Raw genomic sequence first — 27173 nt, forward strand, 5'->3', positions numbered from 1 at the left:
TACAGGTTCTGGTTGAAATGATTTACACCCCAAACCAGACTCAAGGCCTCTCTGTCAATCTGTGCGTAATTTTTCTCTGCAGCAGTAATGACACATGATGAAAAGGCTATGGGGCGTTCATTTCCATCGCTCATAACATGTGACATGACTGCACCTATACTGTAAGTCGAGGTGTCACAGGCAAGTTTCACTGGATGATGTGGATTACAATGTGAGTCTGATGTCACCTTTTCCTTTACCTTTTGGAATACCACCTCACACTGCTTTGTCCATTGCCATTTCTTACGAATCTGTAATAACGAGTTCAAGGGGTGGAGCACTGTAGCCAGCTTTGACAGAATTCTGTCAATTCTAAAAAGGACCACAACTGTGACATGCCTTTTGGCCTTGGGGCATCCACCACTGTTTCAATTTTCTCACCACACTTGTGTAATCCTTGTGTGTCAATGGTGTGACTACTGTAAGTGATGCTTGGTTTAAAGAACTGATACTTGTTACATGCTCATGCTCTGAGCCCATAATATAACCTATTTTTCACTGTTTTGAGATTTTGGAAATGCTCCTTGTCATCCTTACTGGTAACAATGATGTCATCCAGGTAAGACGGAGTGCCTGGGCAGCCTTGCAGCACCCAGTCCATGGTTTTCTGCCAGAGCGCAGGTGCAGATGCTACTCTAAAAGTAAGCCTATTATAGCGAAGAAGCCTTTTGTGAGTGTTGCTGCCAATCCAAACTGACCCCAGATAGTTTGGATTGGCAACAGCATTTCCTCCATGATCTCCATCAGCACAAGGCTGTGTGTTTAGCCATCTGCTCCATTCGCTTTACACTTATGACAGCGTGGCTAAGTACAGCTCCAATGCCATATTCCAGTTTGCTGACACCACTGACACTGGCTGAATCAAATGTGGTGATAAATCAGCCCATGGGAGGTAGAACATCTGGCAGAGTGTTGCAAGCAGCAACTTCTTAATGTCAGCAAGACCAAGAAGCTGATCATTGACTTAAAGAGACGGAAACCAGAGGTCCGTTCACCAATCCCCATTGGAGGATCAGAGATGGAGAAGGTCATCAGCTTTAAATTCCTCCGTGTTATTATTTCAGAGGACTTGTGCTGGGCAACGTAACTGCAATTACAAAAAAAGCACGGTAGCACCTCTGCTTCCTTAGGAGTTGGCAAAGATTCGGGATGACATTAAAACTTTGATGAACTTTTATTGATGTGTAGTGTAGAGTATCTTGACTGGCTGTATCACAGCCTGGTATAGGAACACCAAAGCCCTTGAACAGAAGATCCTACAAAAAGTAGTGGATACGGCCCAGTTCATCATGGGCAAACCCTCCCAACCATTGAGCACATCTACACAAAACACTGTAACTGGAAAGCAGCATCAGTCATCAGGGACCTCTACCACACAGGTCATGCTCTCTTCTCACTGCTGTCATCAGGAAGAAGGTACAGGAGCCTCAGGACTGCCACCACCATGTTTGGGAACAGTTGTTACCCCTCAGCCATCAGGATCTTAAACTCAAGGGGATAACTTCACTCAATTTCACTTGCCCCATCATTGAAATGTTCCCACAACTTATGGACTCACTTTTAAGAATTCTTCATCTCATGTTTTCAATATTTTATTGTTTATTTATTTATTTATTATTATTTTTATTCCTTTTTTTTGTTTTTGCAGTTTGTTGTCTTTTTGCACACTGGTTGAACTCACGGGTTGGTGTGTGTTTTTTCATTGATTCTGTTATGGTTATTTTTCTATATATTGAGAATGCCTGCACAAAAATCAATCTTAGGGTTTTATATGGTGACATATATGTACTTTGATAATAAATTTACTTTGAACTTTAAAACACAGTGGACTCTTCTTCCACCTCCATCTGTAGGTAGGCCTCAGCTAAGTCCACTTCTCTGAAGCGTTTCTCTCTGGAAAGGTTTGCAAAGGTATCTTCTATAGTGGGCAGAGGGTATTGATCTACTTTCAGTACTGGGTTAATGGTGATCTTAAAATCATCACAGATCCCGACAGACCCATTCTTCTTGGCCACTGGAACCACTGGCATTGCCCATGGGCTCCACTCAACCCTGAAAAGAATTCCTGTGATCTAGCTCACTGGCTACTTTATCACAGATGGTATAAGGAACTGGATGGGCTTTGTGAAACTTGAGTGTGGAATTTTCATTTAACTCTATTTTACCCTCAATATGTTTGGGTTTTCCAATGCCATACCTGAACACTGTTGTGGTATCATTGAGTACCTTTCTTAATTTGCTTTCAGTTGACTTAATTGCAGGAGATGTGCCAATCAAGTTATAGTTCTCTCAGCAAATCACAGCCCCTCAATGCTGGCCCTCCCGTGTTTACCACATACAAGTCCAATCTGCTTGTCGGTTGTTATATTTCATTGTTACAGATGTCAGTCTCACAGGAGGTATCTCTTCTCCAGTATAAGTTCTCAGATGGATATCGACATGCTTCAATTTGGTATTTTTGAAACGTCTTTCAAACTCGTTTTGTGGAATGACTGCAACAGCCAAGCCGGTGTCCAATTCCATTTTAATTAATTTGCTGTTCACTTCTGGTGCAAGCCATATTTCTTGTCTATTGTTAGTTTTCACATTGTAAATCTCAAGACTGTTCTGTGTCACTCCCTGAGGCTCCGGAGGGTTGCTGTGCTGTGGAAGATGTCCTGCCTCGTCCCTGTGCCGAAGATGCCACGCCCCAGCGGCCTCAATGACTACAGACCGGTGGCATTGACCTCCCAGATCATGAAGACCCTGGAGAGACTTGTTCTGGAGCTGCTCCAGCCTATGGTTAGGCCACACTTAGATCCCCTCCAGTTCGCCTACCAGCCCCGACTAGGAGTTGAGGATGCCATCGTCTACCTGCTGAACCGTGTCTACGCCCACCCGGACAAGCCAGCGAGCACTGTGAGGGTCATGTTTTTTGACTTCTCCAGTGCGTTCAACACCATCCGCCCTGCTCTGCTGGGGGAGAAGCTGACAGCGATGCAGGTGGATGCTTTCCTGGTGTCATGGATTTTTGATTACCTGACTGGCAGACCACAGTACGTGTGCTTGCAACACTGTGTGTCCGACAGAGTGATCAGCAGCACTGGGGCTCCACAGGGGACTGTCTTGTCTCCCTTTCTCTTCACCATTTACACCTCGGAGTTCAACTACTGCACAGAGTTTTGTCATCTTCAGAAGTTTTCTGATGACTCTGCCATAGTTGGATGCATCAGCAAGGGAGATGAGGCTGAGTACAAGGCTACGGTAGGAAAGTTTGTCACATGGTGTGAGCAGAATTATCTGCAGCTTAATGTGAAAAAGACTAAGGAGCTGGTGGTAGACCTGAGGAGAGCTAAGGTACCAGTGACCCCTGTTTCCATCCAGGGGGTCAGTGTGGACGTGGTGGAGGATTACAAATACCTGGGGATACAAATTGACAATAAACTGGACTGGTCAAAGAACACTGAGGCTGTCTACAAGAAGGGTCAGAGCCATCTCTATTTCCTGAGCAGACTGAGGTCCTTTAACATCTGCCGGACGATGCTGAGGATGTTCTACGAGTCTGTGGTGGCCAGTGCTATCATGTTTGCTGCTGTGTGCTGGGGCAGCAGGCTGAGGGTAGCAGACACCAACAGAATCAGCAAACTCATTCGTAAGGCCAGTGACGTTGTGGGGATGGAACTGGACTCTCTGATGGTGGTGTCTGAAAAGAGGATGCTGTCCAAGCTGCATGCCATCTTGGACAATTGTCTTCCATCCACTACATAATGTGCTGGTTGGGCACAGGAGTACATTCAGCCAGAGACTCATTCCACTGAGATGCAACACAGAGCGTCATAGGAAGTCATTCCTCCCTGTGGCCATCAAACTTTACAACTCCTCCCTTGGAGGGTCAGACACCCTGAGCCAATAGGCTGGTCCTGGACTTATTTCCTGGCATAATTTACATATTACTATTTAACTATTTATGGTTTTATTACTATTTAATTATTTATGGTGCAACTGTAACGAAAACCAATTTCCCCCAGAATCAATAAAGTATGACTATGACTATGACTATCATTATCAGATTTTTCCATGGACAGCATGCAGATTAATGTTCTTCTTGAAAATGCAACTTGAGATTTTCTGGTGGTGGCTGATGGAGTAACAGCAATCTGCCATTGCTCCAACTCTAATTATCTTGCTATTTCCAACCTGTCTTGAAACTTTTTTAAGTGTGATATTCTTTCATTATGGATACAAGGAGGGCCAGAGGTACTGAAAAGGATAATTCCCCTGCTTCTTTGGATTCCATTATGGATTTGCTGCAAAGTCATACATGAGAAGCCTCTGAGAAGTTTCAACAATTCAGCTCTGAATTTAAACAAATAGATAGTAGATTGGATTCTATTCAACAAACTCTTAATGAACACGATAAACGTATAAAAAATAATGAAGAAATGTTGTCGTCTCTGAAAACGGAAGTGGATGAATTGCAAAAACTTAGTGAAAAGCAATCGAAGTCCAACGAAAAGTTAAGACAGAAGATTATCAACCTAGAAAATAGAAGTAGAAGAAATAACCTACGGGTTCTGGGTCTCGAAGAATTAATGGAAGGTAATCATCCTATGGAGTTTTTTTGCAAACTTTTTGCAAGAATTATTTCCAGAGATTTTGACATCTGTGCCTATGATCGATCAAGTTCACAGATCTCCTGCGTTTGGACCTCCTAAGGGTCAGAGACCAAGATCAGTAATAATTTATTTTCAGGAATTTAAAACAAAGGAACTCTTAATTCACGAATCTCGTTGAAGAGGCATGATTGATTATAATGGTCGCAAGATTAGAATTGTCGAAGATTCACCTGAGGTTATGCAGGAACGTGTTAAGTTCAAAGAAGTTATGTCTGAGCTTTTTAATAAGGGTTTTAAGCCTTCCCTTCGCTACCCAGCCTGACTCAGAACCACACTTACAGATGGATCTTTCGAATGGTTCCGCTCGACTGTTGAAGCACAAAGGTTTTTAAAATCCGAAGGCTAACTGTTTAGTTCTTTTTACATGAAGACAAGATTAGATGAGGAACTTTTAATTCGCAAATCCCATCGAAGGGGCATGATTGGTTATATGGTGGAATATTAAGATTCTCGAAGATTATTTGCTTGAGGTTATGCAGGAATGTGCTAAGTTTAAACAAGCTTTGTTGGAATTTTTTTAACAAGGGTTTTAACCCATCCCTTGGCTACCCAGTTTGACTGAGAATCTCATTAAAGATGGATCCTTCGAATGGTTTCGTTTGAATGCTGAAGCACAAAGATTTTTTAAATTTGAAGGCTAACTGCTTAATCTGTTTTTCCATGAAGATATAAGATTAAATGTTTAATGTCTTCCTGTATGAATAATTGTATCTTTTACTTTTGGTAAACCTTTGTAACTAATTTCCTTTCGTATTTTTTAATACTGTATTTTTGATATATGAGAACTGAATCTCTTGTTTGGATATTGTTTAGTCTAGGTTGGAATATAAATAACCTTGAAACGAATTGGAGCAATCACCAGGGGGTTGTCCGTAGTTGTAGATGCCGACTTTCTATTGGTCGGTTTTCTTTCTTTGGGAGGTGGGTGGGGTTTTTTTTTTGCAGAAGCTGTTTTCGAATTTTTAGCCAACTTGTTGCTTGGTTACAATTTCTCAAGGTTTATGGCTTGGTTTTTAACTTACATTTTAACCCTTCCTTTAAATCATATTCAAAATGGACCAAACTATTAATTTACTTAGTTTTAACATGAAAGGGTTAAATCACCCTGTTAAACATAATAAGATTTTTGCTTATATTGGGAAATTTAAGGTCCCCATATTTTCTTACAAGAAACTCACATATGCAAATGTGATAATCTACGTTACACTCACAACACGCTGGAGGAACTCAGCAGGTCGGGCAGCATCAGTGGAAACGATGAGTCGACGTTTCGGGCCAGAACCCTTCATCAGGACTGAAGAGGGAAGGTGCAGAGGCCCTATAAAGAAGGTGGGGGAGGGTTGGAAGGAGAAGGCTGGTAGGTTCAGTTGAAAAACCAGTAATTTGAAAGACAAAGGAGTGGGGGAAGGGAAGCAGGGAGGTGATAGGCAGGAAAACAATGGGTAGTAAAAGGTGCCTATATACTTTCTACTACCCATTGTATTCCTGCCTATCACCTTGCGTACTTTCTTTACTCTCCCGTTTTAGCTGGTTTTCAGGATATAAATTGAACCTACATAAGAGTGAATTATTTCCTTTAAATAATTCAGTATCAATTAATACTAATCTCCCTTTTAAAATTGTAAGGAATCAGCTTACTTATTTGGGTGTAACAGTCACTAAGAATTACAAACACCTGTGTAAGGGGGTTTCGACTTTTATGTTACTGCGGAGGCTAATTAAAATGGCGTCTTTGTTATGTTAATCTGGGGAATGCGGCTTTGTTGTGTTAAACGCTGAGAAAGTTTGCGCTAGCAGCTTGTTTTGGTTTCGAGTGTGATAAGAAATATGTTATTAACCAATTGGGATAGTTGTTATGTTTTTGGTGTATTTGAAGATACTGTATGCGCGGGGTTTTGGGGCAGAAGGCAGGAGAGCGAGACAGAGGATGGACGAGGTGCTGTGATGTCTGCTAACGGGATCGGACCCCGAGGAGGGCGTTCAGCGAGGAGACGGAGACGGACTCGTATGGAGCGTCTGGTCGACCACCGTTGTTGGTCCCAGCCGGCCGTTCGAGGTGGTCCGAGGGGTCGCAGGGTGAAGAAGAAGGTCCATGAGCTCCAACAGTTTCGTGCATGAAGAAATTGAACTTTGCTAAGTGTGGCGCCTTTTATTTTCCTTTTATATTTTATTCTCATTTAATTATATAGTTCCAGTAATATCTATAAACTGTAAATCATTTAATTGCATCTGGTGTATGGTCTGTTATTTGGCGGGGTGGGGTACATCACACAGCATCCACACAAACTAATTACCCAGTTTGGGGGGGCCGAGGCTGTTTCCCTAGACGACAGCGAGCCGAGCGACCCTGACGGTGGCCGGGGGGGGGGGGGGGGCTACATCTGTTTAAAGAAAACTTTCTTACTTTATTGAACCATGTAAAAAAGATATCATTAAATTGGTCACCTCTTTCAATATCATTGATTGGACGAATTAATTCTATTAAAATTAATATTCTGCCTAAATTTATATATCTTTTTCAGGCTTTACCTGTTTTTAGCCTGAAATCCTTTTTTGACTCTGTTAAATCTATTTTATCCTCCTATATATGGAAAAATAAACATCCTCGTTTAAATAAAGTTCATCTTCAAAAACCTAAAAAGTCTGGCGGTTTAGCCTTACCTAATTTGAGGTTTTATTACTGGGCAGTTAATATACGATATCTTACGTTTTGGCTATATTATATTAATCGTGTAGATTGTCTGCTATGGGTTTCTTTAGAAGCTAACTCTGTTAATACATTTTCTATTATTTCTCTTCTTGGATCCTCACTTCCTTTATTTGTAAGTAAACTAACTGATAATTTAATAGTTAAACATACTCTGAGGATCTGGATACAATTTAGAAAACATTTTGGTTTATTGAGATTTTCCCTTTCTAGTCCCATTTATTCTAATTTTTTTAAACCCTCCATGACAGATTTAGTTTTTAAAGAATGGGACAGGTTGGGTATTAAATGTTTTTGGGATCTGTTTGTTGGAGGAAATCTTTTCTCATTTGAGCAAATATCAGCTAAATATAGCTTACCCAAAACTCACTTTTTTAGATAACTACAAATCAGAGACTTTCTAAGATCTCAATTATGCACATTTCCTATAAGCTCAGATAAGAACTTACTAAACGTAATTTTTAATTTGACACCTTTTTATAATGGTTCAATATCTAATATTTATGGTATGATACTGGAGACGAGGAATGTTCCTTTAGACAAAATTAAGAATCTCTGGGAACAAGATTTACAGACATCAATATCTGAGGAAACTTGGAATGAAATTTTTTAATTGGTTAGTACTTCATCGCTATGTGCTCGCCATTCCCTCATACAATTTAAGGTGGTACATAGAGTCCATATGACTAAAGATAAGCTATCTTGTTTTTATTCGCATATATCTCCCTACTATGACAGATGTAATAATGGAGAAGTTTCATTAATTCATATGTTTTGGACTTGTCCGTGTCTTGAAAAATATTGGAAGGAAGTTTTTCAAACTTTTTCTTTACTTTTCAAAGTCAATTTTAAGCCTAATCCTCTGACGACCCTATTCGGCATTGTTGCAGGACAAGATATCAAGCTGAAGACATCTGATTGACATAATTTGGCCTTTAGCTCTCTTATAGCTAGGAGGGCGCTTTTGTTTAAACGGAAAGATGTTTTTCCTGCTACTCATGCTCAATGGTTATGTGACATTATGTCATGCTTAGATTTAGAGAAGATTCGTTGTTCAATTTCTTAATCTCATCAAGACTTTCAAATATTGTGGGGACGCTTTCTGAATTAATTTCAGAACTTTCAAAACGCTCAATTTGTTGTTCAAATTCAGATGTTGGCTATTATTAATTTTTTATTATACGAGAAGGTATTTTACCTTTTTTTCTCCTTAATAAACAGGTTCGGTCCTGGTAGGGGTTAGACTCTTGTTTTGTAATAAATTAGTATATTTCAATATAACTATTGTCTAACTTACATGAATACGGGTTAATGAGATTGTTATTATGAATAGATATAATGTAATTGGTAGTTTTTTAAAATCTTTTTTTGACCTTTCATATACACTTTCTTGTACTCTGTATTCTTCTATGTAGAAACTAATAAAAATATTGAAAATAAATTGCAACTTGACTTTTTATCTTTTCCTCTTTCCTGTGCAGTCCATTTATTTTTGTCTTCCTGAGATGCTCTTTGTAAATGTTCTACTCTGTTGTATTTTCTGCATGTTCACCTTTAAACCTGCAATGGTCTGGTCTATATGAGCTCCTTGCACAACGGCAACACAATTTGTTCAGCCAGGCAGGATTCTGTTTAGACCTTGCAATGTAGTTCATGCTCACTTTCATGCCTAACTGCAAACTCAATTGCTTCGCTGGCTGCTGCTTCCATTGATACAGTGATTTCGACTGCTTCGGTTAGGAGCCATTTTGAATGATTTCTTGTAAGATTCCACAACCTAAACAATCTCACAGTGCATAATTAAGACCTGACAATGCTCAGACAATCTCTTCAATTCAGCCACACATTTTGAAATACACTCCCCTTCCTTTTGATTCCACCTATTAAACCTAAATCATTCAGCAATCAACAATATTTTCGGTTCTATATGTTCCTGCATTACGTTCATGATATCAGCAAAACTCATTTCAGCTGGTTTGATTGGAGCAGTAAAACTTCTAAGTAAACTATATGCCTTTCCACTATTACAGTGAGCAACACTGGCATTCATTTTACATTGGCTATTTCATTTGCATCAAAATACTGCCCAATTCATTCAGTATACAATATCCAGTTATCAGTTGTGCAATGGAACACATCGATCTTTCTAATGTAACCAGCCATTTCTGCTTTTTAAAAAAAATATTATTACTGTTTATGAACAGATAAATCTTGTCCATTTTCTGCCTTTTTTTTAAACTTCCGAAGAACACATGCTGTATTTTTTTTTAAATCTAGCATCTTTCCCCTCTTCTGAAGAAAAGAAAAAGCATGCTATGCTTCAACAGGTTAGGTAGTCACCTTAGGTTTGTTTTAAAACTTACTCGTCACCACTGTCAAGTTTCGTAACTCCAAGAAAATAAAACTAATTGAAAGAAAAACACGGAGCCTGGGATAACTCATGTACATTTAGTTTTTACTTTAACAAGAAACATACGTAGAATGTGGTGCAATAATGATGCATGCCATTCATGTACTTCATATTTATAACCCTTTATGAATTGTGTAAACAAAGAATGCTTAAACAAAAATAAATTTATAACATTACGGAATATTACGTACACAACATTGTGTATCTGTACATTTTATAGGTTCTGATGAAAGCTGAGTGAACTCTTATGTCTGTCTCTTCTATTCCAAAGCTGGAAATTTCACCAGCTGAGTTTTCAGCATGCACAGTTGCCAGCATCCACAGTATTTTGGTTCTGTATGAAATACGTAGCTGCACCATAACATTCCCATTCTTAACACCACACCACCCCACCTTTTCTAACCAGACATTCACAGTATTACTTCCACTGCAGTACATCAGCATTTCTACGTTTGATTAGTCCAAAAGAATTCCTGATCAACATTTCTCCTCTAACCTCAGATGTGGCTCATAAAATGCTACTGGAGGAATTCAGTAGATCAGTCAGCATCTGTTGAGGGCAACTGTCCATTTCCCTCCACAGTTGCTGCCTAACTTGTTAAGCTCTTTCTGCAGCTTGATTTTTCTTCCAGGCTCCAGCATCTGTGGTCTCTCGTGTCCCAAATATGGCTCATTTGGTAACAGATTCTCAGTTAATCCTTTAGGATACAGGAGTGAAGACATACACATCATTCACATTTGAAGCACTATCCACTTGACGAGGCTGAACCACTGTCTCTTATTTGCTGTAAGAGGAGATAGCACATAGAACAGTTCACCACAGGAACAGGTCTTTTGGTCCATGCTGCTGTGCCAATCTAAATAAATTAGTAATTAAATGCCTAATTAAATGAATCCCTTGTCCCACACAAGAAGCATATCCCTCTATTCTCTGCACATTCATGTGCCTTTCTAAGAGCCCTTCAAATGCCTCTGTTGAGTTTGCCTCCAATGTCACGCCTGGCACAGGGTGGACCTTTTGCTTTCTTCGAAGTACAATAGTTGGTGTGAAGCCAATTGTATGAAACCGGGTTTGGTGAGTGGGGACAGAAGAGACTTCCTATTGGTAGGTAGGCTAGCTATTTATTATTTACAAGACAAGACAGACACTAAACATTCAGTAAACCCTTCAAGCTAAACTTGGTTGCAAATACTTATCTGAACTGAAGGCCCAAACACTAAACAGACACTAAACATACACACAACTGCAAATACTTACCTAAGTTGTGCACCTGGGCCCTCTTTACTGCAGCACACCTCCACTGTTTACTGGTTCAGTGGCACCCTTGACAACCTGGTCCACAGCCATCCAGAGTCTGAAAAGAGGCTGCGTAGTTACTGTGTGCTGGATTTAACGTCTACCAGTGCCGTGGTGTCATCAGCTACACGGCAGGAGGCAGGTGAAACTGCTTTGCTCTTTACACGGGCCAATCCCCACCTCTGGCAGGGGAGTGGCTTTTGATGAGAGGGTATGTTAGACACTTACTGCAACATGCCACTCCTTGTAAGACAACACCATGACACTTAACCAGCAGGCTAGATTAACCCCTGTGGATACCCCACTATAGTACAACAAAACATAACATAATAATACCCAGGATTATCAACCCACCAGTAAACTAGTAGTCCACCAGCCTTCCAATGCTCCAAAGGACTACCAACTTTCCCTGGGGAGTAGTAGTTATGGAGCTGTCCCCTTTCTTTCCTGATCTTATTTACGGACTGCTGGATATGATCAGCCAGGTGAGTAATGTTCCCAGATTCATCTGGGATTTAGGTGCAGCACTCCTGACCAATCACACCACAGGTATCACCTATCTCTGCAAGCAGGTAGTCCAAGGCCTTCTGATTTTGCAAGGCCATTACCCAAATGGCCACCATCTCAGCTGACACTTTGGTCAGTGCATCCTTTGCATGCTTGAGCTCTGTGGCCATCATGTTGTCCAGCGTCTCCAGCACAGATATCAGTTCCTGGGATAGCCTGGCCGTACCATACAGGGGAAAGACAATTATCCAGAACATTTCTGCAGCCAACCCTCATGGGGAGTGCGGTGATCCAGACTATTAAGGAGGTATGTACAGTACTACGTATCCTGGATAGTAGCAGATGTACCATCCCGTGGGAAGCCGCGGGTACGTCCGGGCACCACATATCAGGTTCGTACCGTTTAGTGTCCAGGGAGTGCCTGCCTCCACAGCACTGTTCGGTTTCGACACAGTCGTCCCAGGATACTGCTCCTGCTTACACTTGCCTCTACATTCTTAGAAGTTTGCCAATATTCGGCATCGCATGTTAACCACAAAATTTGACAAACTTCAATAGATGTGTGGCAGAGAGTACATTGACTGGCTGCTGTATGGAAACACCAATGCCCTTGTATGGAAAGGCCTACAAAAAGTAATGGGAATAGTCCAGTCTCTTACAGGTAAAGCTCTCCCCAGCACAGAGCACATTTACATGGAGCAGCTGTCTTAGGAAAGCAGCATCCATCATCAAAGACCTCCATCATCCAGGCCATGCTTTCTTCTTGCTGCTGCCATCGGAAGGAGGTACAGGAGCCTCAGGACCCATGCCACCAAGTTCAGGAATAGCTATTACCCCTCAACCATCTGGCTCTTGAACAAAAGGGAGTAACTTCACTTACCCCATCACTGAACTGTCCCCACAAATGAAAAACAAAGGAGGAGATTGCCAGTCTGAAGAGATGACGGGAATGGGTGGTTAGCAAGAGTTGGCAAGCGATAAGTGCAAACAGGAAAGGAGGGATGATTGGCAGATGGAAGGGAAATAATGAACGCAGAGTGCCAGTAATGTTAATATAGCAGGGTTGTAACTAATATTTTATAAAAGTAAACTCCCTATAAAATATTGTTGTTAAAAATAAAAGTGTATTTACAACGCAGCCTTAAATATAAAACGTCAGTTTTACTAACTCTGTAGTTTACCCTGAACGTAAATAGATTCAGTACCGTAACATAACGCAACTTGCAGATGCCACTTTTAGCAGAGGGAGGTGGGGAGAATAGCCCGGGGTGTTTGCGACACAAGCTGCGGTTTACGGCAGTGTGGCATCGTCATGGCAGGAGGTCGGATCTTCATCCAGAGCGACTGGGCACGGGCCTTGTGGTAATTCTAGAGTAGAATTGATACCAGATTATCAATGAGTTCCTTTATGGCGACGCAGACTCCTCTCTCTGCCGACAGGATTTTAATTGAGTTTTCGGTTTTTGTCCTAACAGGGAGAATGAGAGGGAAGCTTGGGTTTCCTGTAAAATTCCCGGTAAGCACTGAGGCAGAGCTCAATGTGGATTAAAATATAGATCAAGACTTTATTTTGTGACACTTCACCGGCTTGCAATCGCCTCCAACTCCTTTCGAAACAGTATGACTGGTAGAATAAGTAATAAAAATTTGCCTTCCAGAACCTGTCACTTTTTCTAATCAAGTGCAGACCTTTTCCCGCTTGTGCTCTGAAGATTTTGCTGAGGTCTGGACAGACAGGTTTTGCCTCATGGCTAAACAGAATTATAAAACAGTCACTGAATTATTCTGCATGACAGCCATAATTTTAATCATAATCTTATCTGTCCATTTGCTGCCTCCCTACTTGGCTTCATCTGCTTATTTTTCTTTCACTCTTCTCACCAGCCTCTGTCTCAAAAAATTACTTCTTTTGCTCCAACTCCATCTGCCCATGATCCCTCCCCCCCACCTCCACCTCTACCTCCACCTCCACCTCCACCTCAGCCAGTCTCACTTCCCCCATCTCCTTGTACTGGAAGGAGGCAGGAGAATAGGGTTTGGGGGGCGGGGGGGGGTGGACCGATAATAAATCAGCCATGATAGAATGATAGAGCAAACCTGATGGTCTGAATGGCCAAATTCTACTCCTGTGTCTTATGGCCATCTTCTCTCTATATCTCATGCATGATGAGAGGTAGAGGGAAAACAGTATAAAGAGGTGAGGTTTTGATGCAGGGTCTCAACCTGAAGTGCTGACCATTCTTTTGCCTCCTCAGACACTGCTTGACCCACAGAGTTCTTCCAGCAGTTTGTTCGTTGTTTCTGATTCCAGCATTTGTTAGAATCCTAATCCTTTTACATATGGAAATAGAAAGAAAATGAAGGCATAAAGAAGTAACTGTGACCCTCCTGCATGTGTAGCTGATGGGGAACATTTACTCAGCCTATTTCCACCTTCCAGCACATGGTGCATATACTTGTGGGTTATAGCACATTAATGTGTTTCTCCAAATAGGTTTCAGAGATAATCAGGTTTTTTGCTTTCAGGCAGTAAGTTTCACTTGTATGTTGTCTTCAGGTTGAAAAATATTCTCTGCTTATTGCTTTTCCTAATCATGACACAAATATTCTGTAGTAAATAGAATAATGGATCATCATGGGAACATCCCATAAGAGGAGATTGTTTAGCCCATCTTGTCTGTGTTGGCCTTGACTCTTACTTGGGCTCTTCTGATCTTTCATCCTTTTTCTCTATTGTCTATACAGTTCAGAAAAGTCAAAACTGGCTTGTTGTGTGCTATGTTTTCTTAACTTGCATTAAACTTCCATGTTCCAACCTTTTTTGCTTGCATCCATTATGTTTGCCACCTTCCTAGGCATCCACTGCTCCTTACCCCATATAACCCATATTGGCTATACCCTGCGGTTCGGATTTAAACATTTCATCTTCCTGCCCTAATCCTTTCATGGTCTTATCTTCCCTTTCTCTGTAACCTCCATTTCTACAGCACCCTTCAAATTTGAGGAATTCTGCAGATGCTGGAAATTCAAGCAACTTTGATGTGTGATCCTTCAAATTTTCTGTTTTTGTGATTCTGGTCTCTTGTTCTTCTACATTTCAGTTTGTCTGACTTTTAGCAATCCCAACCTTCCCCCCCCTCCCCCCCCCGTATTTAAACTACAGGTTTTCAAATACTCTTCATCTTTCTCTTCTCTTTAAGATACCACTTCATACGTGCTTTAGTCACTTAGTCCAATATTTCCTTCGCTTGAGTCCAGGAAGATGTTCTACATGATCCTTTGTGTATCTATTAAAATAAAACTAAAATATATACTTAAGATGTTAGTGTCAGTTTGGAATGTTGCATTCTTAGGAGATCAGTGCTTTGGCAAGATTAAATTAATATTTTGCCGACCTGTTGAGTGGCTTAGGTAGGTATTATCGGTCCCAAGCTCCTATTTGAGGAATTGAAAAGTGTATTCCCAACATTCAGAACAATATCGATATTCTTACCTTCACCAGAGCAAAATAATAAAGCCATAAATTGGTTATGGCTTGGATGAAAGCCATTCATTCATCTTGTCAGACCAGAGCTCCCACCAGAGCCAATCATACCCTTCCTTCATTGCATGTCAGTTTGTTTCTCTATCATATACTTATCTAGTTTCATCTCGAAGGCTGCAATGGAAATAGCCACCACCACATTTTTTAAGAAGTGCATTTTAGATTCCAACAAAGTACTGCGCATAAAAAGAATATGTTTCTTATGTTTTAATTCTTTCTTTTAGTGCAGTATCCTCTTCTTTTATTCTGTATTGCGCCTCCTCATTCTTCTTACTGAAATTCATCACCTCATTTTTTTCCTGCATTAAACTTCATCTGCCATACATCTGCTTCTTTATATCCTACTGTAATCAATCTATATGGTCTTTGCAGTTCACAATGCTGCCAAGTTATGTCATTCTGCAAATGTAAAGGAAATTGAAAGCCCAAATGATCAGACTCAGGAACAGCTTCGTTTCCATAGCTATCAGACTTCTGAAACAATCACCTGTCTCACACCCCCTTCTCAGATCTGCTGCCACATACCCATAATGCTACCTCTTCCATTACTGGTACTTCAGCATTCTCTTTGCCGACCTTCAGTTTGCATTCTTATGCTGTGCACCATTCCTTTGATTTGTGCTCATCACTGTGCTTTTTGTTCTCTTTATTTTTATCATGTTCACTTTACGTGGTGAGCTTCACATGAGTGAGGATCTTTGCTGCATCATGACAATAAACTACTCTGCATTAAATATTTCCGCTGTCACCCCAAGTCTGGGTCACTAACAAAAACAGCAATGGCAGTAACACTGAGAACATTGCTTTTCATTTATCTCCCTTTTGCAAAACAACTATTCATCACAACGTTTTGTTGCCTGTTACTTAGTCAGCTTAGTACCCGTGCTATCACAGTCTCCTTTTTTTTTATCCACATGCTTAGATTTTGGCACCTTACCCAAAGCTATGTGGGAATCCATTTCAACTCCTTTATCCTCCAAATCCATGCTGGTTTGTTTAATTAATCCTCTTTCCTCCTTGTGCCAATTCAATGTTTCTAAAAAATTTCCTACTACCAAGATGAAACTGACAGGCTGGGCTAAGTTAACAAATTTCACGGCACATGCCAGTGATAATAAATCTGATTCTGATTTGGATTTTCCTTGTCCTTTTTTGAATAAGGGAATAACATTCCCTTGCTATCCTCCAATACTTAATGAGCTCTAGAAGATAATGGTCAATGCTCTCATGCTCTTCTCCTCTATTTTCCTCAAGATCCCTTGCCTGCTGAAGTTCAATCAATATTTCTGATATCTCTGTGCTGTAGATTCTTAAAGTCTTAAGTTTCTCAACTGTTTCTTGCATTTTGTACTTTGGAAGCTCCCTTTTCCCTGGTGAATACGGATACAAAATACTCTTTTAGTACATTGTACATGCATATTCCTATTTTTGTTCTGTTTGTATCCCTACAGAACTATTTATTTTGACATTTAGTCTTTCTCACGTAGTCTCTTTTTTTTTAGCCCTTAACTCCGAGTGGAGTCATCGGGACGCCGTCATGACGGCATTATTTAAGCAGGCTTTCTTATTTTTACGAGGCTGAGTTGCTAGCTCGACGCTCAACCCAGCACGGATGGAAAGCGTGCAACAAAACCGGCTGGATTCGAACTCGGGAGCCTTCACTCCGAAGTCCGGCGCTGATGCTGCTACGCCACCAGCTGGCTCACATAGTCTCTTAACCTCTCTTATTTTAATTTTCTTTTCACTTTTGATTCCTCTGTTATCAGCCAGTGGCTTCTTCCTTGCTGAGCAGCCTTTCAGGTTATGTCGCTATAGGACTCGTTTTACTGTGGGTATAGATACTTGTCTACCTGTTTCCTCCAGCGTCTTCACAAGGTCCTTTGCTGTTGTTCTGGGATTGATTTGCACTTTTCGCGCCAAAGTACGTTCATCTCTTGGAGACAGAATGCATCTCCTTCCTGAGTGGTATGATGGCTACGTGGTCCCATGGTGTTTATACTTGTGTACTATTGTTTGTACAGATGAACGTGGTACCTTCAGGCGTTTGGAAATTGCTCCCAAGGATGAGCCAGTCTTGACATCATTTTCTGACCTCAATCTGATAGAAAATTTATGGGCAGAACTGAAAAAGCATGTGAAAGCAAGGACGCCTACAAATCTGACTCAGTTACACCAGTTCTGTCTGGAGGAATGGAACAAAATTCCAGCAGCTTACTGTGAGAAGCTTGTGGAAGGCTACCCAAAACGTTTGATTCAAGTTAAACAACTTAAAGGCAATGCGACCAAATACTAACAAAGTGTATGTAAACGTCTGACTCACTGAGAAAGTGATGAAAGAAATAAAAGCTGAAATAAATCATTCTCTCTACTATTATTCTGACATTTCACATTCTTAAAATAAAGTAGTGATCCTAACTGACCTAAGATAGGGTATGTTTTCTAGGATTACATGTCAGGAATTGTGAAAAACTGAGTTTAAATGTATTTGGCTAAGGTGTATGTAAACTTCTGACTTCAACTGTACATGCTAGTGCTGTGGAAGTGCTGCAGGAGCTCTACGGAGCTCTACGGAGCCATCTACAACCTTGAAGCCCCTCACCCTGATGGTATCTTCATTGTTGCTGGTAACTTCAAACATGCTAACTTAGTAATAGTCCTGCTAAAGTTCTACCAGCATGTCAACTTTGCAACCAGAGGAGAGAATGTATTAGACCTAGTTTATTAGACGGGCCGGTGGTGTAGTGGTATCAGCATTGGAGGTGGATGGTCCTGAGTTCAAATCCGGCTGGGGCCCAACCTGGCAGCAGCAGTATCTGCGTGGAAGGAAGGCCTGGTAATCTATTTCCATATCTTGCCATGAAAACCCTATGGACAGTTACCATAGGGTCGCTGCGACGCACTGACACTCAACAATAGTAACAATTTTATACCAACATTTGTGGAGCATCATCTAGTTCACTAGTGATACTACAATGGTTAGCCTCATCAGCAACGATGATAATCAACATACAGAGAGGAGGTAGAGCGGCTTCTCGAATGGTGCAGGAACAGCAACTGGAATCTCATTATGGACCAAAGAGATGATTGTGGTCTTCAGGAAGGCAGAGGTCAACCACTCTCCATTGCAAATCAATGACTCTGCCATGGTAAGAGTGAAGAGAACAAAGTTCCTTGGTGTGCTTATAATGGATGATCTAACCTTGACCCACAACACCTCCTCACTAGTCAAGAAGGCACAACAGTGTCTGAGAAGATTGAGGTGTGCAAGGCCTCCACCTCCATTCTAATGGCTTTCTATAGGAGCACCATCTAGAGCAGGGGTTCCCAACCTGGGGTCTATGGACCTCTCAGTTAAAGGTAGAATCCTTGGCAGTAAAAAGGTTGGGAAACCCTGATCTAGAGTGTCCTGAATGGGGGCATCATTGTGTGGTATCAAAGCTGCAAGACATCAGACCACAGGACCCTACAGAGGATAGTAAAAACCGCCAAGAGGATCATTGGGTTTCCCTCCCCCTTATTTGTGACATTTGCTGGGGAGGTTGCGGATGAAGGGTCTGCAGCATTGCTGAGGATACCTGCCAGCCATCCTACAATCTCTTTGACCCACTACCATCAGGAAGAACGTACAAAAGCATCAGGACTAGGACTGCGAGACTGGGTAACAGCTTGTTCCCTCAGCCTGTGAGTAATGAATACCCTGTCACCGCTAAGGTCTCATCACTAAGACAGTGAGCTATTCTCTGTACTGTTTACCTATGCTGCATATTACATGCATTTTGAATTATAATTGTAATATTTTGGTTTATGTGCTGTGTGTGATAGATGTCTTGTGGGTGCACCATGGTCTAGAGGAACGTTGTTTCGTTTGGTTGCATATATACAGTCAAACAACAATAAACAAATGAAGTATTTTCTTATTTATTGTTTTAATGTGGGGAATATGGTTTGTAATGTGTATATAATAAGGTGATAAGGTTTCAGAGATGAGCATTACCCATTGTGCCAGAAAGATCTCCATTTTCAAAATGCTGTCATCTTTTCAGACAGTAAACAATAACGGTTTAATATCTCATCAAAAAGATTGAAATGTCAGACAATTGTTGGAAAGTTTATTTGCAAATTACATTTCTAATTACTAATTAGACTTCTAATTACATTGAAGGGTTATGTAATTATTAGGTAATGTCCATTTTTGATCATTTAGGAGCAGCTACTTTATATGGCTATATAAAGTGCCAAGGGGTTGGCAAGGATGGCATTCCAGTAGTCACAGCTTCGGAAGGATTTGAAGTAATTGAAGTTACAAAGGTGAGATCCTTTTCTTTAAAATCATTTTCTTTCATATTACCATTGGTGAAAATGAAGTGCTTCAAACTGTGAATCACTCCAATTTTAAAACTCTGTTTTCTTCCCTTGCAGAAAAGTATTTTAATTTCCTGTCCAGATGGGAATACAGCCTCAAAATTTCTCATGCCTTATGCAGTCTTTTCTAGAATACACACCAAGAGTGTAAGTTCATACTTTTCTGAGACTCTACCTGGTTGCATAAACTGAAGGATTTCAGTGCTCTTCCTAGGACAAGGACAGTCTTTACTTTGAGCCTATTTTGACTGATGTTCATTTGAAAAATTACATATTTAAAAAATCTCATAGTAATTTTGTGTAATTAATACATGAGAGTGAATGGAACATGTTAATTTTTTTGTTGAGCACCTCTTGTTCCGACAGTGTTGCACCGGCTGTGGTTTTTTTTAAGATCAAGAATTCTGAAGTACCTGAGGAAAAGGATTAATGGGACTAATAACATATAATTAGTTTAACATTTAAGTTTTTTGGAGACTGAAATACAGTAAAGCTTTGGTAATCTGGCTTACTTTGGTAGTTCCGGACTAATTGATGTTATTTCAATTAATAACCCAACATACTTTTAATTAACTGTTTTTTAGGCATTGTATAATCAAATAACACATTTTTCAGTGAGCTCAAGGGAGCAGGGGGGATAGAACTTAGTGAATTTAAAAGGAGTACAGGAAATAAAACCAGATGGAGTTTAAAGAAAGCGCAGGAACTGGGACCCTGGTGAATGACAGAGAACTTCGAACTTTGAGACCTTTTGAGTGAAAGAGGGCATGCGAACTGGACCTCCTGTATGTCAGGGAGCATGGGAATCATCAGTTGGTGAGCCAGATACTGAACTATTGGCATTTCCAAATCGTCAGATAGTGGATTATTGTGGTTTCATTTATCCACCAAAAGATTGTTTTGTACCTTTTCTACTATTTGTTACAACAATAGTTCACAAACCCTTTTTTGACATTCATGCCCATATAAGGCTTGGATGTAGTAGATATCTTATTCGTGTGTAATAGAAAGTGAGGTTATTTCAGTATTTGGCTAATGTGACACAATTTTTGAGATCTTTCATCTGCCACAACTCTAGGGTAAAGAAGTTCCTCAACAAAACTGTTAAAACTATACTAATGGGAATGTACTCTCAACTAATGGTGTTACTGCACCAAATTTTATGTTTTATTTATCTATTGTAACACTCATTAGTTCATATTAATTTAGTTACTTTTTCTAGTGCCAAGCTACTAATTGCATTTTAGAGAGGTGGCTCTACAATTTAATCACTATTTTATTGCGTGGGCCTGAAAATGAATTCCCACTTCTTGCAAGAAGAGAGGAGGTTCCAAAAACTGGTATGCAGAATTTCATTTCACAAAATAATACATAGCAGCTACTGAAAAGTGTCAAATAAAATATAATTTTTTAAAATAATTAAAGTGCAAAGTGCATTTGTTATCAAAGTATGTATGCAAAGTATGTGTATTGGCGCTTGGCCAAGTGGTTAAGGCGTTCGTCTAGTGATCTGAAGAACGCTAGTTCGAGCCTTGGCCAAGGCAGCATGTTGTGTCCTTGAGCAAGGCACTTAACCATGCATTGCTCTGCGACGACACTGGTGCCAAGCTGTATGGGTCCTATTGCCCTTCCCTTGGACAACATCGGTGGCGTGGAGAGGGGAGACTTGCAGCATGGGAACTGCTGGTCTTCCATACAACCTTGCTCAGGCCTGCGCCCTGGAAACCTTCCAAGGCGCAAATCCATGGTCTCACGAGACTAACAGGTGCCTATATATATGACTATGCAGTATACAACCCTGAGATTAGTCTTCCCGAAGACAACCACAAAACAAAGAAACAGCATGGAAGCTGTTCAAAGAAAACATCAAGCACCCAATGAGCCAAAAAGAAACAAATTGTGAAAACAGCAAAATAATGAGTATATAGCACACAGAATATTAAACATCAAACCACAGAGTCCTTCATAATTATGATGAGATTTGCAATTACATAAACTTTCTCCACATAAAGCTACAGCTAAATAATTTTAAAACATTGAAAGAAGATTTTTAATTCATCCTGACTTCCATCCTTCCTGAAATTTTTCCCCCTTGCCTGTGAAGTATATCACTTTCCACTATATTGGTGTTTTATATGTTATAGCCATTCTGCCTAAACTATATACCAATTATTTTGCTGTTGGTCTGTCCCAACTTTGTAATTATATCATTGGATATAGATTTCTAGCTATTCTTCGTGGCTTGGTACCATCTCATGTGTACCAACCCAGTCATATTTCCTCCACATTTTCTAATATCAGGTGAAGGGAGCAAAAAGTGCTCATAACCTACCACCGCTGGAAATTTTGCTGTATTTTGTGGCAGAATGAACACTCAATTGACACTTTGTTAGGCACCACCTGTACCTAAGTTGGCCACTGACTGTATTTCTGTATGCTTGTGGTCTGCTGCTATAGCCCATCCACTACAAAGTCTGATGTGTTGTGCATTCAGAGATGCTCTTCTGCCCACTGCTGTAGTATTATGTGGTTATTTGAGTCACTGTCACCTCCTGTCAGCTTGAACTAGACTGGCCATAGAACTTCCACTCACTCAATGGTTTTTGTTTTTTGCGTCATTCTCTGTAAATTCTAGAGACCATTGTGTGTGAAAGTCCCAGGAGATCAGCAGTTTCTGAGATAAAATTCAAAATTCAAAGTAACTTTATTATCAAAGTACATATATGTCACCATATACAACCCTGAGATTCATTTTCTTGGAGGCATACTCTATAAATCCCGTAACCTTAATAGAATCAATGAAAGACCGTACCAACAGGACATACAACTAGTGTGCAAAAGACAAAAAACTAAAAAGAGGAAAAAAAGGAAATAATAACGATAAGCAGAAATAAATATCGAGAACTTGAGATAAAGAGTCCTTGAAAGTGAGTCCATAGGTTGTGGGAACAGTTCACTGATTGGGCAAGTGAATGTGAAGGAAATTATCCCCTCTGGGTCAGGAGCCTGATGGTTGAGAGGTAATTACTGTTCTTGAATCTGGTAGTGTGGGCCCTGAAGCTCCTGTACGTTCTTCCTGATGGCAGCAGCAAGACGAAAGCATGACCAGAGTGGTGGGGGTTCCCGATAGTGGATGCTGCTTTCCTGTGACAATGCTCCATGTAGCTGTGCTCAATTAGTGGGGAGAGCTTTACCATCCACTACTTGTTGCAGGATTTTCCATTCAAGGGTATTGGTGTTCCATACCAGTCTGTGATGTGACATTGTCAATATACTCTCCAGCACATATTCATAGAATTTAGTCAAAGTTATGGATGTCATGCTCAATCTTGCAAACTCCCAGGGAAGTAGAGGCACTGCTGTGCTTTCTTTGTAATTGCTTTTATGTGTGGGGCCCAGAAAAGGTCCTCTGAATACTCAAGTGATAACACGGAGGAATTTAAAGTTGCTGACTCTCTCTCCCTCTGATCTCATGATGAGAACATAGACCTCTGGTTTCCTCCTCCTGAAGCCAATAATCAGCTCTTGGTCTTGTTGACATTGACTGAGAGGTTGTTGTTATGGCATCACTCAGCTAGGTTTTCAATCTTCCCTCTGATATGGTGAATCGTCACCACTTTTGACTCGGTCTACGACAGTGGTGTCATCAGCATATTTAAATATGGCATTGGATCTGTGCTTAGCCACACAGTCATAACTGTAAAGCACAAGGAGGTATTGAGGCCAAGGCCTTGAAGCTTATTGATTAGTTTTGAGGGGAATGATAGTATTGAATGCTGAGCTGTAGTCGATAAAGAGCATCTTGATTTATGTACCTTTGCTGTCTAGATGTTCTAGGGTTGAGTGAAGAGCCATTGAAATGGCATCTGCTGTGGACCTTTGGTGCTGTTAAGCAAATTGGAGTGGATCCAAGTCGCTTCTGGGCAGAGTTGATGTGTTTCATCTCCAACCTCTCAAAATACTGGACAGTAGTCACTGAGGCAGGTTACTGCGTTCTTCTGAGTCATTGGTATAATTGAAGCCTACTTAAAGCAAGTGGGTACCTCAGATTGCTATAGCGAGAGGTTAAAGATCTCAATGAACACTCAGCACAGGTCTTTAGTACTTGACCAGGTATCCCACCTGGGCTGATGCTTTCCATGGATTAATTCTTTGGAAGGATGCTCGCATGTCGCACTCAGAGACTGAAATCACAGAATCACTGGAGGCTGTGGGAGTTCGTAATGGTCTCAAATCACCCCATCTGGCACCAACAATCATTCCATGGCCAAAGTCACTTCGATCATGTTTCTTGCCATTCTGATGTTTGGTCTGAACAGCAACTGAATCTCATGACCATGTCTGCATGCTTTTATGCATTGAGTTGTTTCCACATGATTGGCCAGTATTTGCATTAACAAGCAGGTGTACCTAATTAAGAGGCCATTGAGTGTATACTTGGACTCATAAGCAACAAAACTAATTTGAAGTCAAGGCAGAGGTATTTGTTGCTTTGTTTTTTTCCCACCTGTCAATCCTCTTACCCTCTGCCACCCTACTCCAGTACTATGGCTAAGACCGCTAATCCAAGTGAATAGAAAGTTTAATTGATGTGCATTCATAGTTTCTATTAAATAATTTCAATTAGTTGTGTATGTTATAAAATTGTAATGTTACAAATGTTAAGAGTTATAAATTAAATTGCGAGTGGCTGTGGAAATCTGATTTTGCAGTTTGTTTAAACTGCTTTTTGTCATACCTTATGTGTGTTTCAAAAATATTGTGTATTTTGTTAGATTTAAGCACAACATTAATTCTTCTAACCTTGCATCTAGATAACCAGCATGGATATATCCAGTGGTGGGGGTCTGGGGGTATCCTGCAGTACAGATGGAACCATGAGAGTCTGGCAGGCCAACAATGGTGAAATGAGGGTTAGTGCCTATTTAATTCCTTTTCAGCTTTTAGTAAGAAAGAATTTACTGTAAATTCACAAAAGTATCAGTATTCCACTTCTTTACATTTGCCTGCTGCTGGTCTAAGTGGTAAACATTCTTTGGGTTAAAGACTGTCTTAAGCAGTTTCCTTAGTGACTGATTGACCTTATTACTGTGAGTTGACTTTTGAATTGCATTAAAACATCATAGTAAGCTGAATGTGCATTGTTTTTAACTGAAAGGACTTTAAGAGATTTTCGACCTCATAATTTTTACTCTGTATAGTCAACTGCAGTTAACCAGGTGAGATCATGAAGCCAGATGCTTCATCAGTTACATAACTATACCAAAGATCTGGCGTATTAAAATGTAATCATTACAAAAATATCAATAAATAATGAGAAGTTGATGTCTTGCAAGTAATACTACTCATGATTCAAAGAAAGAATTTGAAATTGAAAATAATATTTGCAATTCTAATCATTTATAAATGTTAATTTCTAGAGAGAACTGGTTGGCCACATATATGATGTGAACACTTGTAGATTTTTTCCATCTGGTGTTGTCGTTCTAAGTGGAGGAATGGATGCTCAGTTAAAGATCTGGTCTGTCGAAGATGGAAGTTGTTCTGTAACTTTAAGTGGGCACAAAGGAGGTATGTAGAGTTGATAACAAGCTTTCTGTACAAATGGAAGGGCAAACAATTGACGAAAATGGATTCTGAAGAAAACATTCCAGACAGATTATTGCAAACATCACTACAAGTCTAGATTGTTGAATTAATTGGCTCCATGAAGATTTACAGTGTTTAAATTCTTGAGTAAGATATTCTACATGTTGAAAACAATATGGTTAACCATATTTCAGGTATCTTTGAAATTTTTTAAAAAAGCTATTGATAGAAACTAAAATATAAATAGAAAATAGGGGGAAAATTTGCTAGTTATAGCAGCATCTGTGTATCTTTGACCTAAAGCATCAACCCTATATCTCAGCTAATGCCTGGCCTGCTAAGTATTTCCCAACGTCCTCTAATTTTATTGCAATTATCTTTGTTTTTTTTTATGTTGACCTCTCCAAAGTTAAGACTCCATAATAGTGTAGCAGTTAGAGGTACACTCTTACAGCTCGGGGCGTTGGAGTTCGGAGTTCAGTTCCGGTGTCATTTGTAAGGAGTTTGTACATTCTTCCTTTGACCACGTGGATTTCTTCCGGATGCTCCGGTTCATGCACAATCCAAAGACGTACTGGTTAGTAGGTAATTGATCATTGTAAAATTGTCCTGTGGTTAGGCTAGGGTTAAATAGAAACATGGAAAACCTACAGCACAATACAGGCCCTTTGGCTCACAAAGCTGTGCCGAACATGTCCTTACCTTAGAACTACCTAGGCTTACCCATAGCCCTCTATTTTTCTAAGCTCCATGTACCTATCCAGGAGTCTCTTAAAAGACCCTATTGTTTCCACCTCCACCACTACCGCCAACAGCCCATTCCACAGAATCACCACTCTGCGTAAAAAAACTTGCTCCTGACATCTCCTCTGTAGCTACTTCCAAGCATCTTAAAACTATGCCCTCTCGTGCTAGCCATCTCAGCCCCGGGAAAAAGCCTCTGACTATCCACACGATCAATGCCTCTCATTATCTTGTACGCCTCTGTCAGGTCACCTCTCATCCTTCGTTGGTCCAAGAAGAAAGGCTGAGTTCACTCAATCTATTCTCATAAGGCATGCTCCCCAATCCAGGCAACATCCTTGTAAATCTCCTCTGCACCCTTTCGATGGTTTCAACGTCCTTCCTGTAGTGAGGCAACCAGAATTGAGCACAGTACTCCAAGTGGGGTCTGACCAGGGTCCTATATAGCTGCAACATTACTTCTCGGCTCCTAAGCTCAATCCCACAGTTGATGAGGTCCAATGTACTGTATGCCTTCTTAACCACAGAGTCAACCTGCGTAGCAGCTTTGAGTGTCCTATGGACTCGGACCCCAAGATCCCTCTAATCCTCCACACTGCCAAGAATCTTACCATTAATGCTATATTCTGCCATCATATTTGACCTACCAAAATGAACCACTTCACACTTATCTGGGTTGAACTCCATCAGCCACTTCTCAGCCCAGTTTTGCATCCTATCAATGTCCCACTATAACCTCTGACAGCCCTCCACACTATGCACAACACCCCCAACCTTTATGTCATCAGCAAACTTACTAACCCATCCCTCCACTTCCTCATCCAAGTCATTTATAAAAATCATGACGAGTAGGGGTCCCAAAACAGATCCCTGAGGCACTCCACTGGTGACTGGCCTCCATGCAGAATATGACCCATCTACAACCACTCTTTGCCTTCTGTGGGCAAGCCAGTTCCGGATCCACATAGCAATGTCCCCTTGGATCCCATGCTTCCTTACTTTCTCAATAAACCTTGCATGTGTTACCTTATCAAATGCCTATAAGCCTTGCATGGGGTACCTTATCAAATGCCGGTATGTTGCTGGGTGGGTGGGTTGCTGGGCAACGTGGCTCATTGTGCTGGAAGGGCCTGTTCTGCACTGTACCTCTACATAAAATAAGTAAAATTTTAAAAAATAAAGCTGCTCTGAAACAGATCAATAAATAATGAAACAAACCCATTAAGGGCTTGGGCTTACGAATAACTGTTAGAGTTATCTTTTGTGTTTTCTGAAAGCAAAATGAAAGTTGCTAACTGTAAAACTTTGAAAGTACCCGA

General features: G+C 40.6%; 1 protein-coding gene and 1 long non-coding RNA gene across 2 annotated transcripts in view; one reads left to right on the plus strand and one right to left on the minus strand.

Annotated features, from left to right (window-relative positions):
• Positions 1 to 9855: 9855 nt before the first annotated feature.
• On the minus strand, positions 9856 to 12619 carry LOC134349065 (uncharacterized). Its single transcript, XR_010018576.1, has 3 exons — positions 12496 to 12619; positions 11070 to 11166; positions 9856 to 10596 (listed from the first exon to the last, which is right to left on the minus strand). It is a non-coding gene; the product is annotated as an uncharacterized LOC134349065 (long non-coding RNA).
• A 296-nt stretch (positions 12620 to 12915) lies between these two features.
• Positions 12916 to 27173, plus strand: part of LOC134349709 (proteasomal ATPase-associated factor 1-like) — a 33142-nt gene continuing 18884 nt past the window's right edge. Inside the window, exons 1-6 of the mRNA XM_063054444.1 lie at positions 12916 to 12977; positions 13091 to 13131; positions 19364 to 19467; positions 19579 to 19668; positions 24336 to 24434; positions 24942 to 25092. Of these exons, the coding sequence (XP_062910514.1) occupies positions 12928 to 12977; positions 13091 to 13131; positions 19364 to 19467; positions 19579 to 19668; positions 24336 to 24434; positions 24942 to 25092 (535 nt within the window). The 5' untranslated portion in view covers positions 12916 to 12927. The remainder of the gene's footprint in view (positions 12978 to 13090; positions 13132 to 19363; positions 19468 to 19578; positions 19669 to 24335; positions 24435 to 24941; positions 25093 to 27173) is intronic.

The sequence above is a fragment of the Mobula hypostoma genome, chromosome 7 (genome assembly GCF_963921235.1).
Source record: "Mobula hypostoma chromosome 7, sMobHyp1.1, whole genome shotgun sequence".
Classification (NCBI taxonomy): Eukaryota; Metazoa; Chordata; class Chondrichthyes; order Myliobatiformes; family Myliobatidae; genus Mobula; species Mobula hypostoma.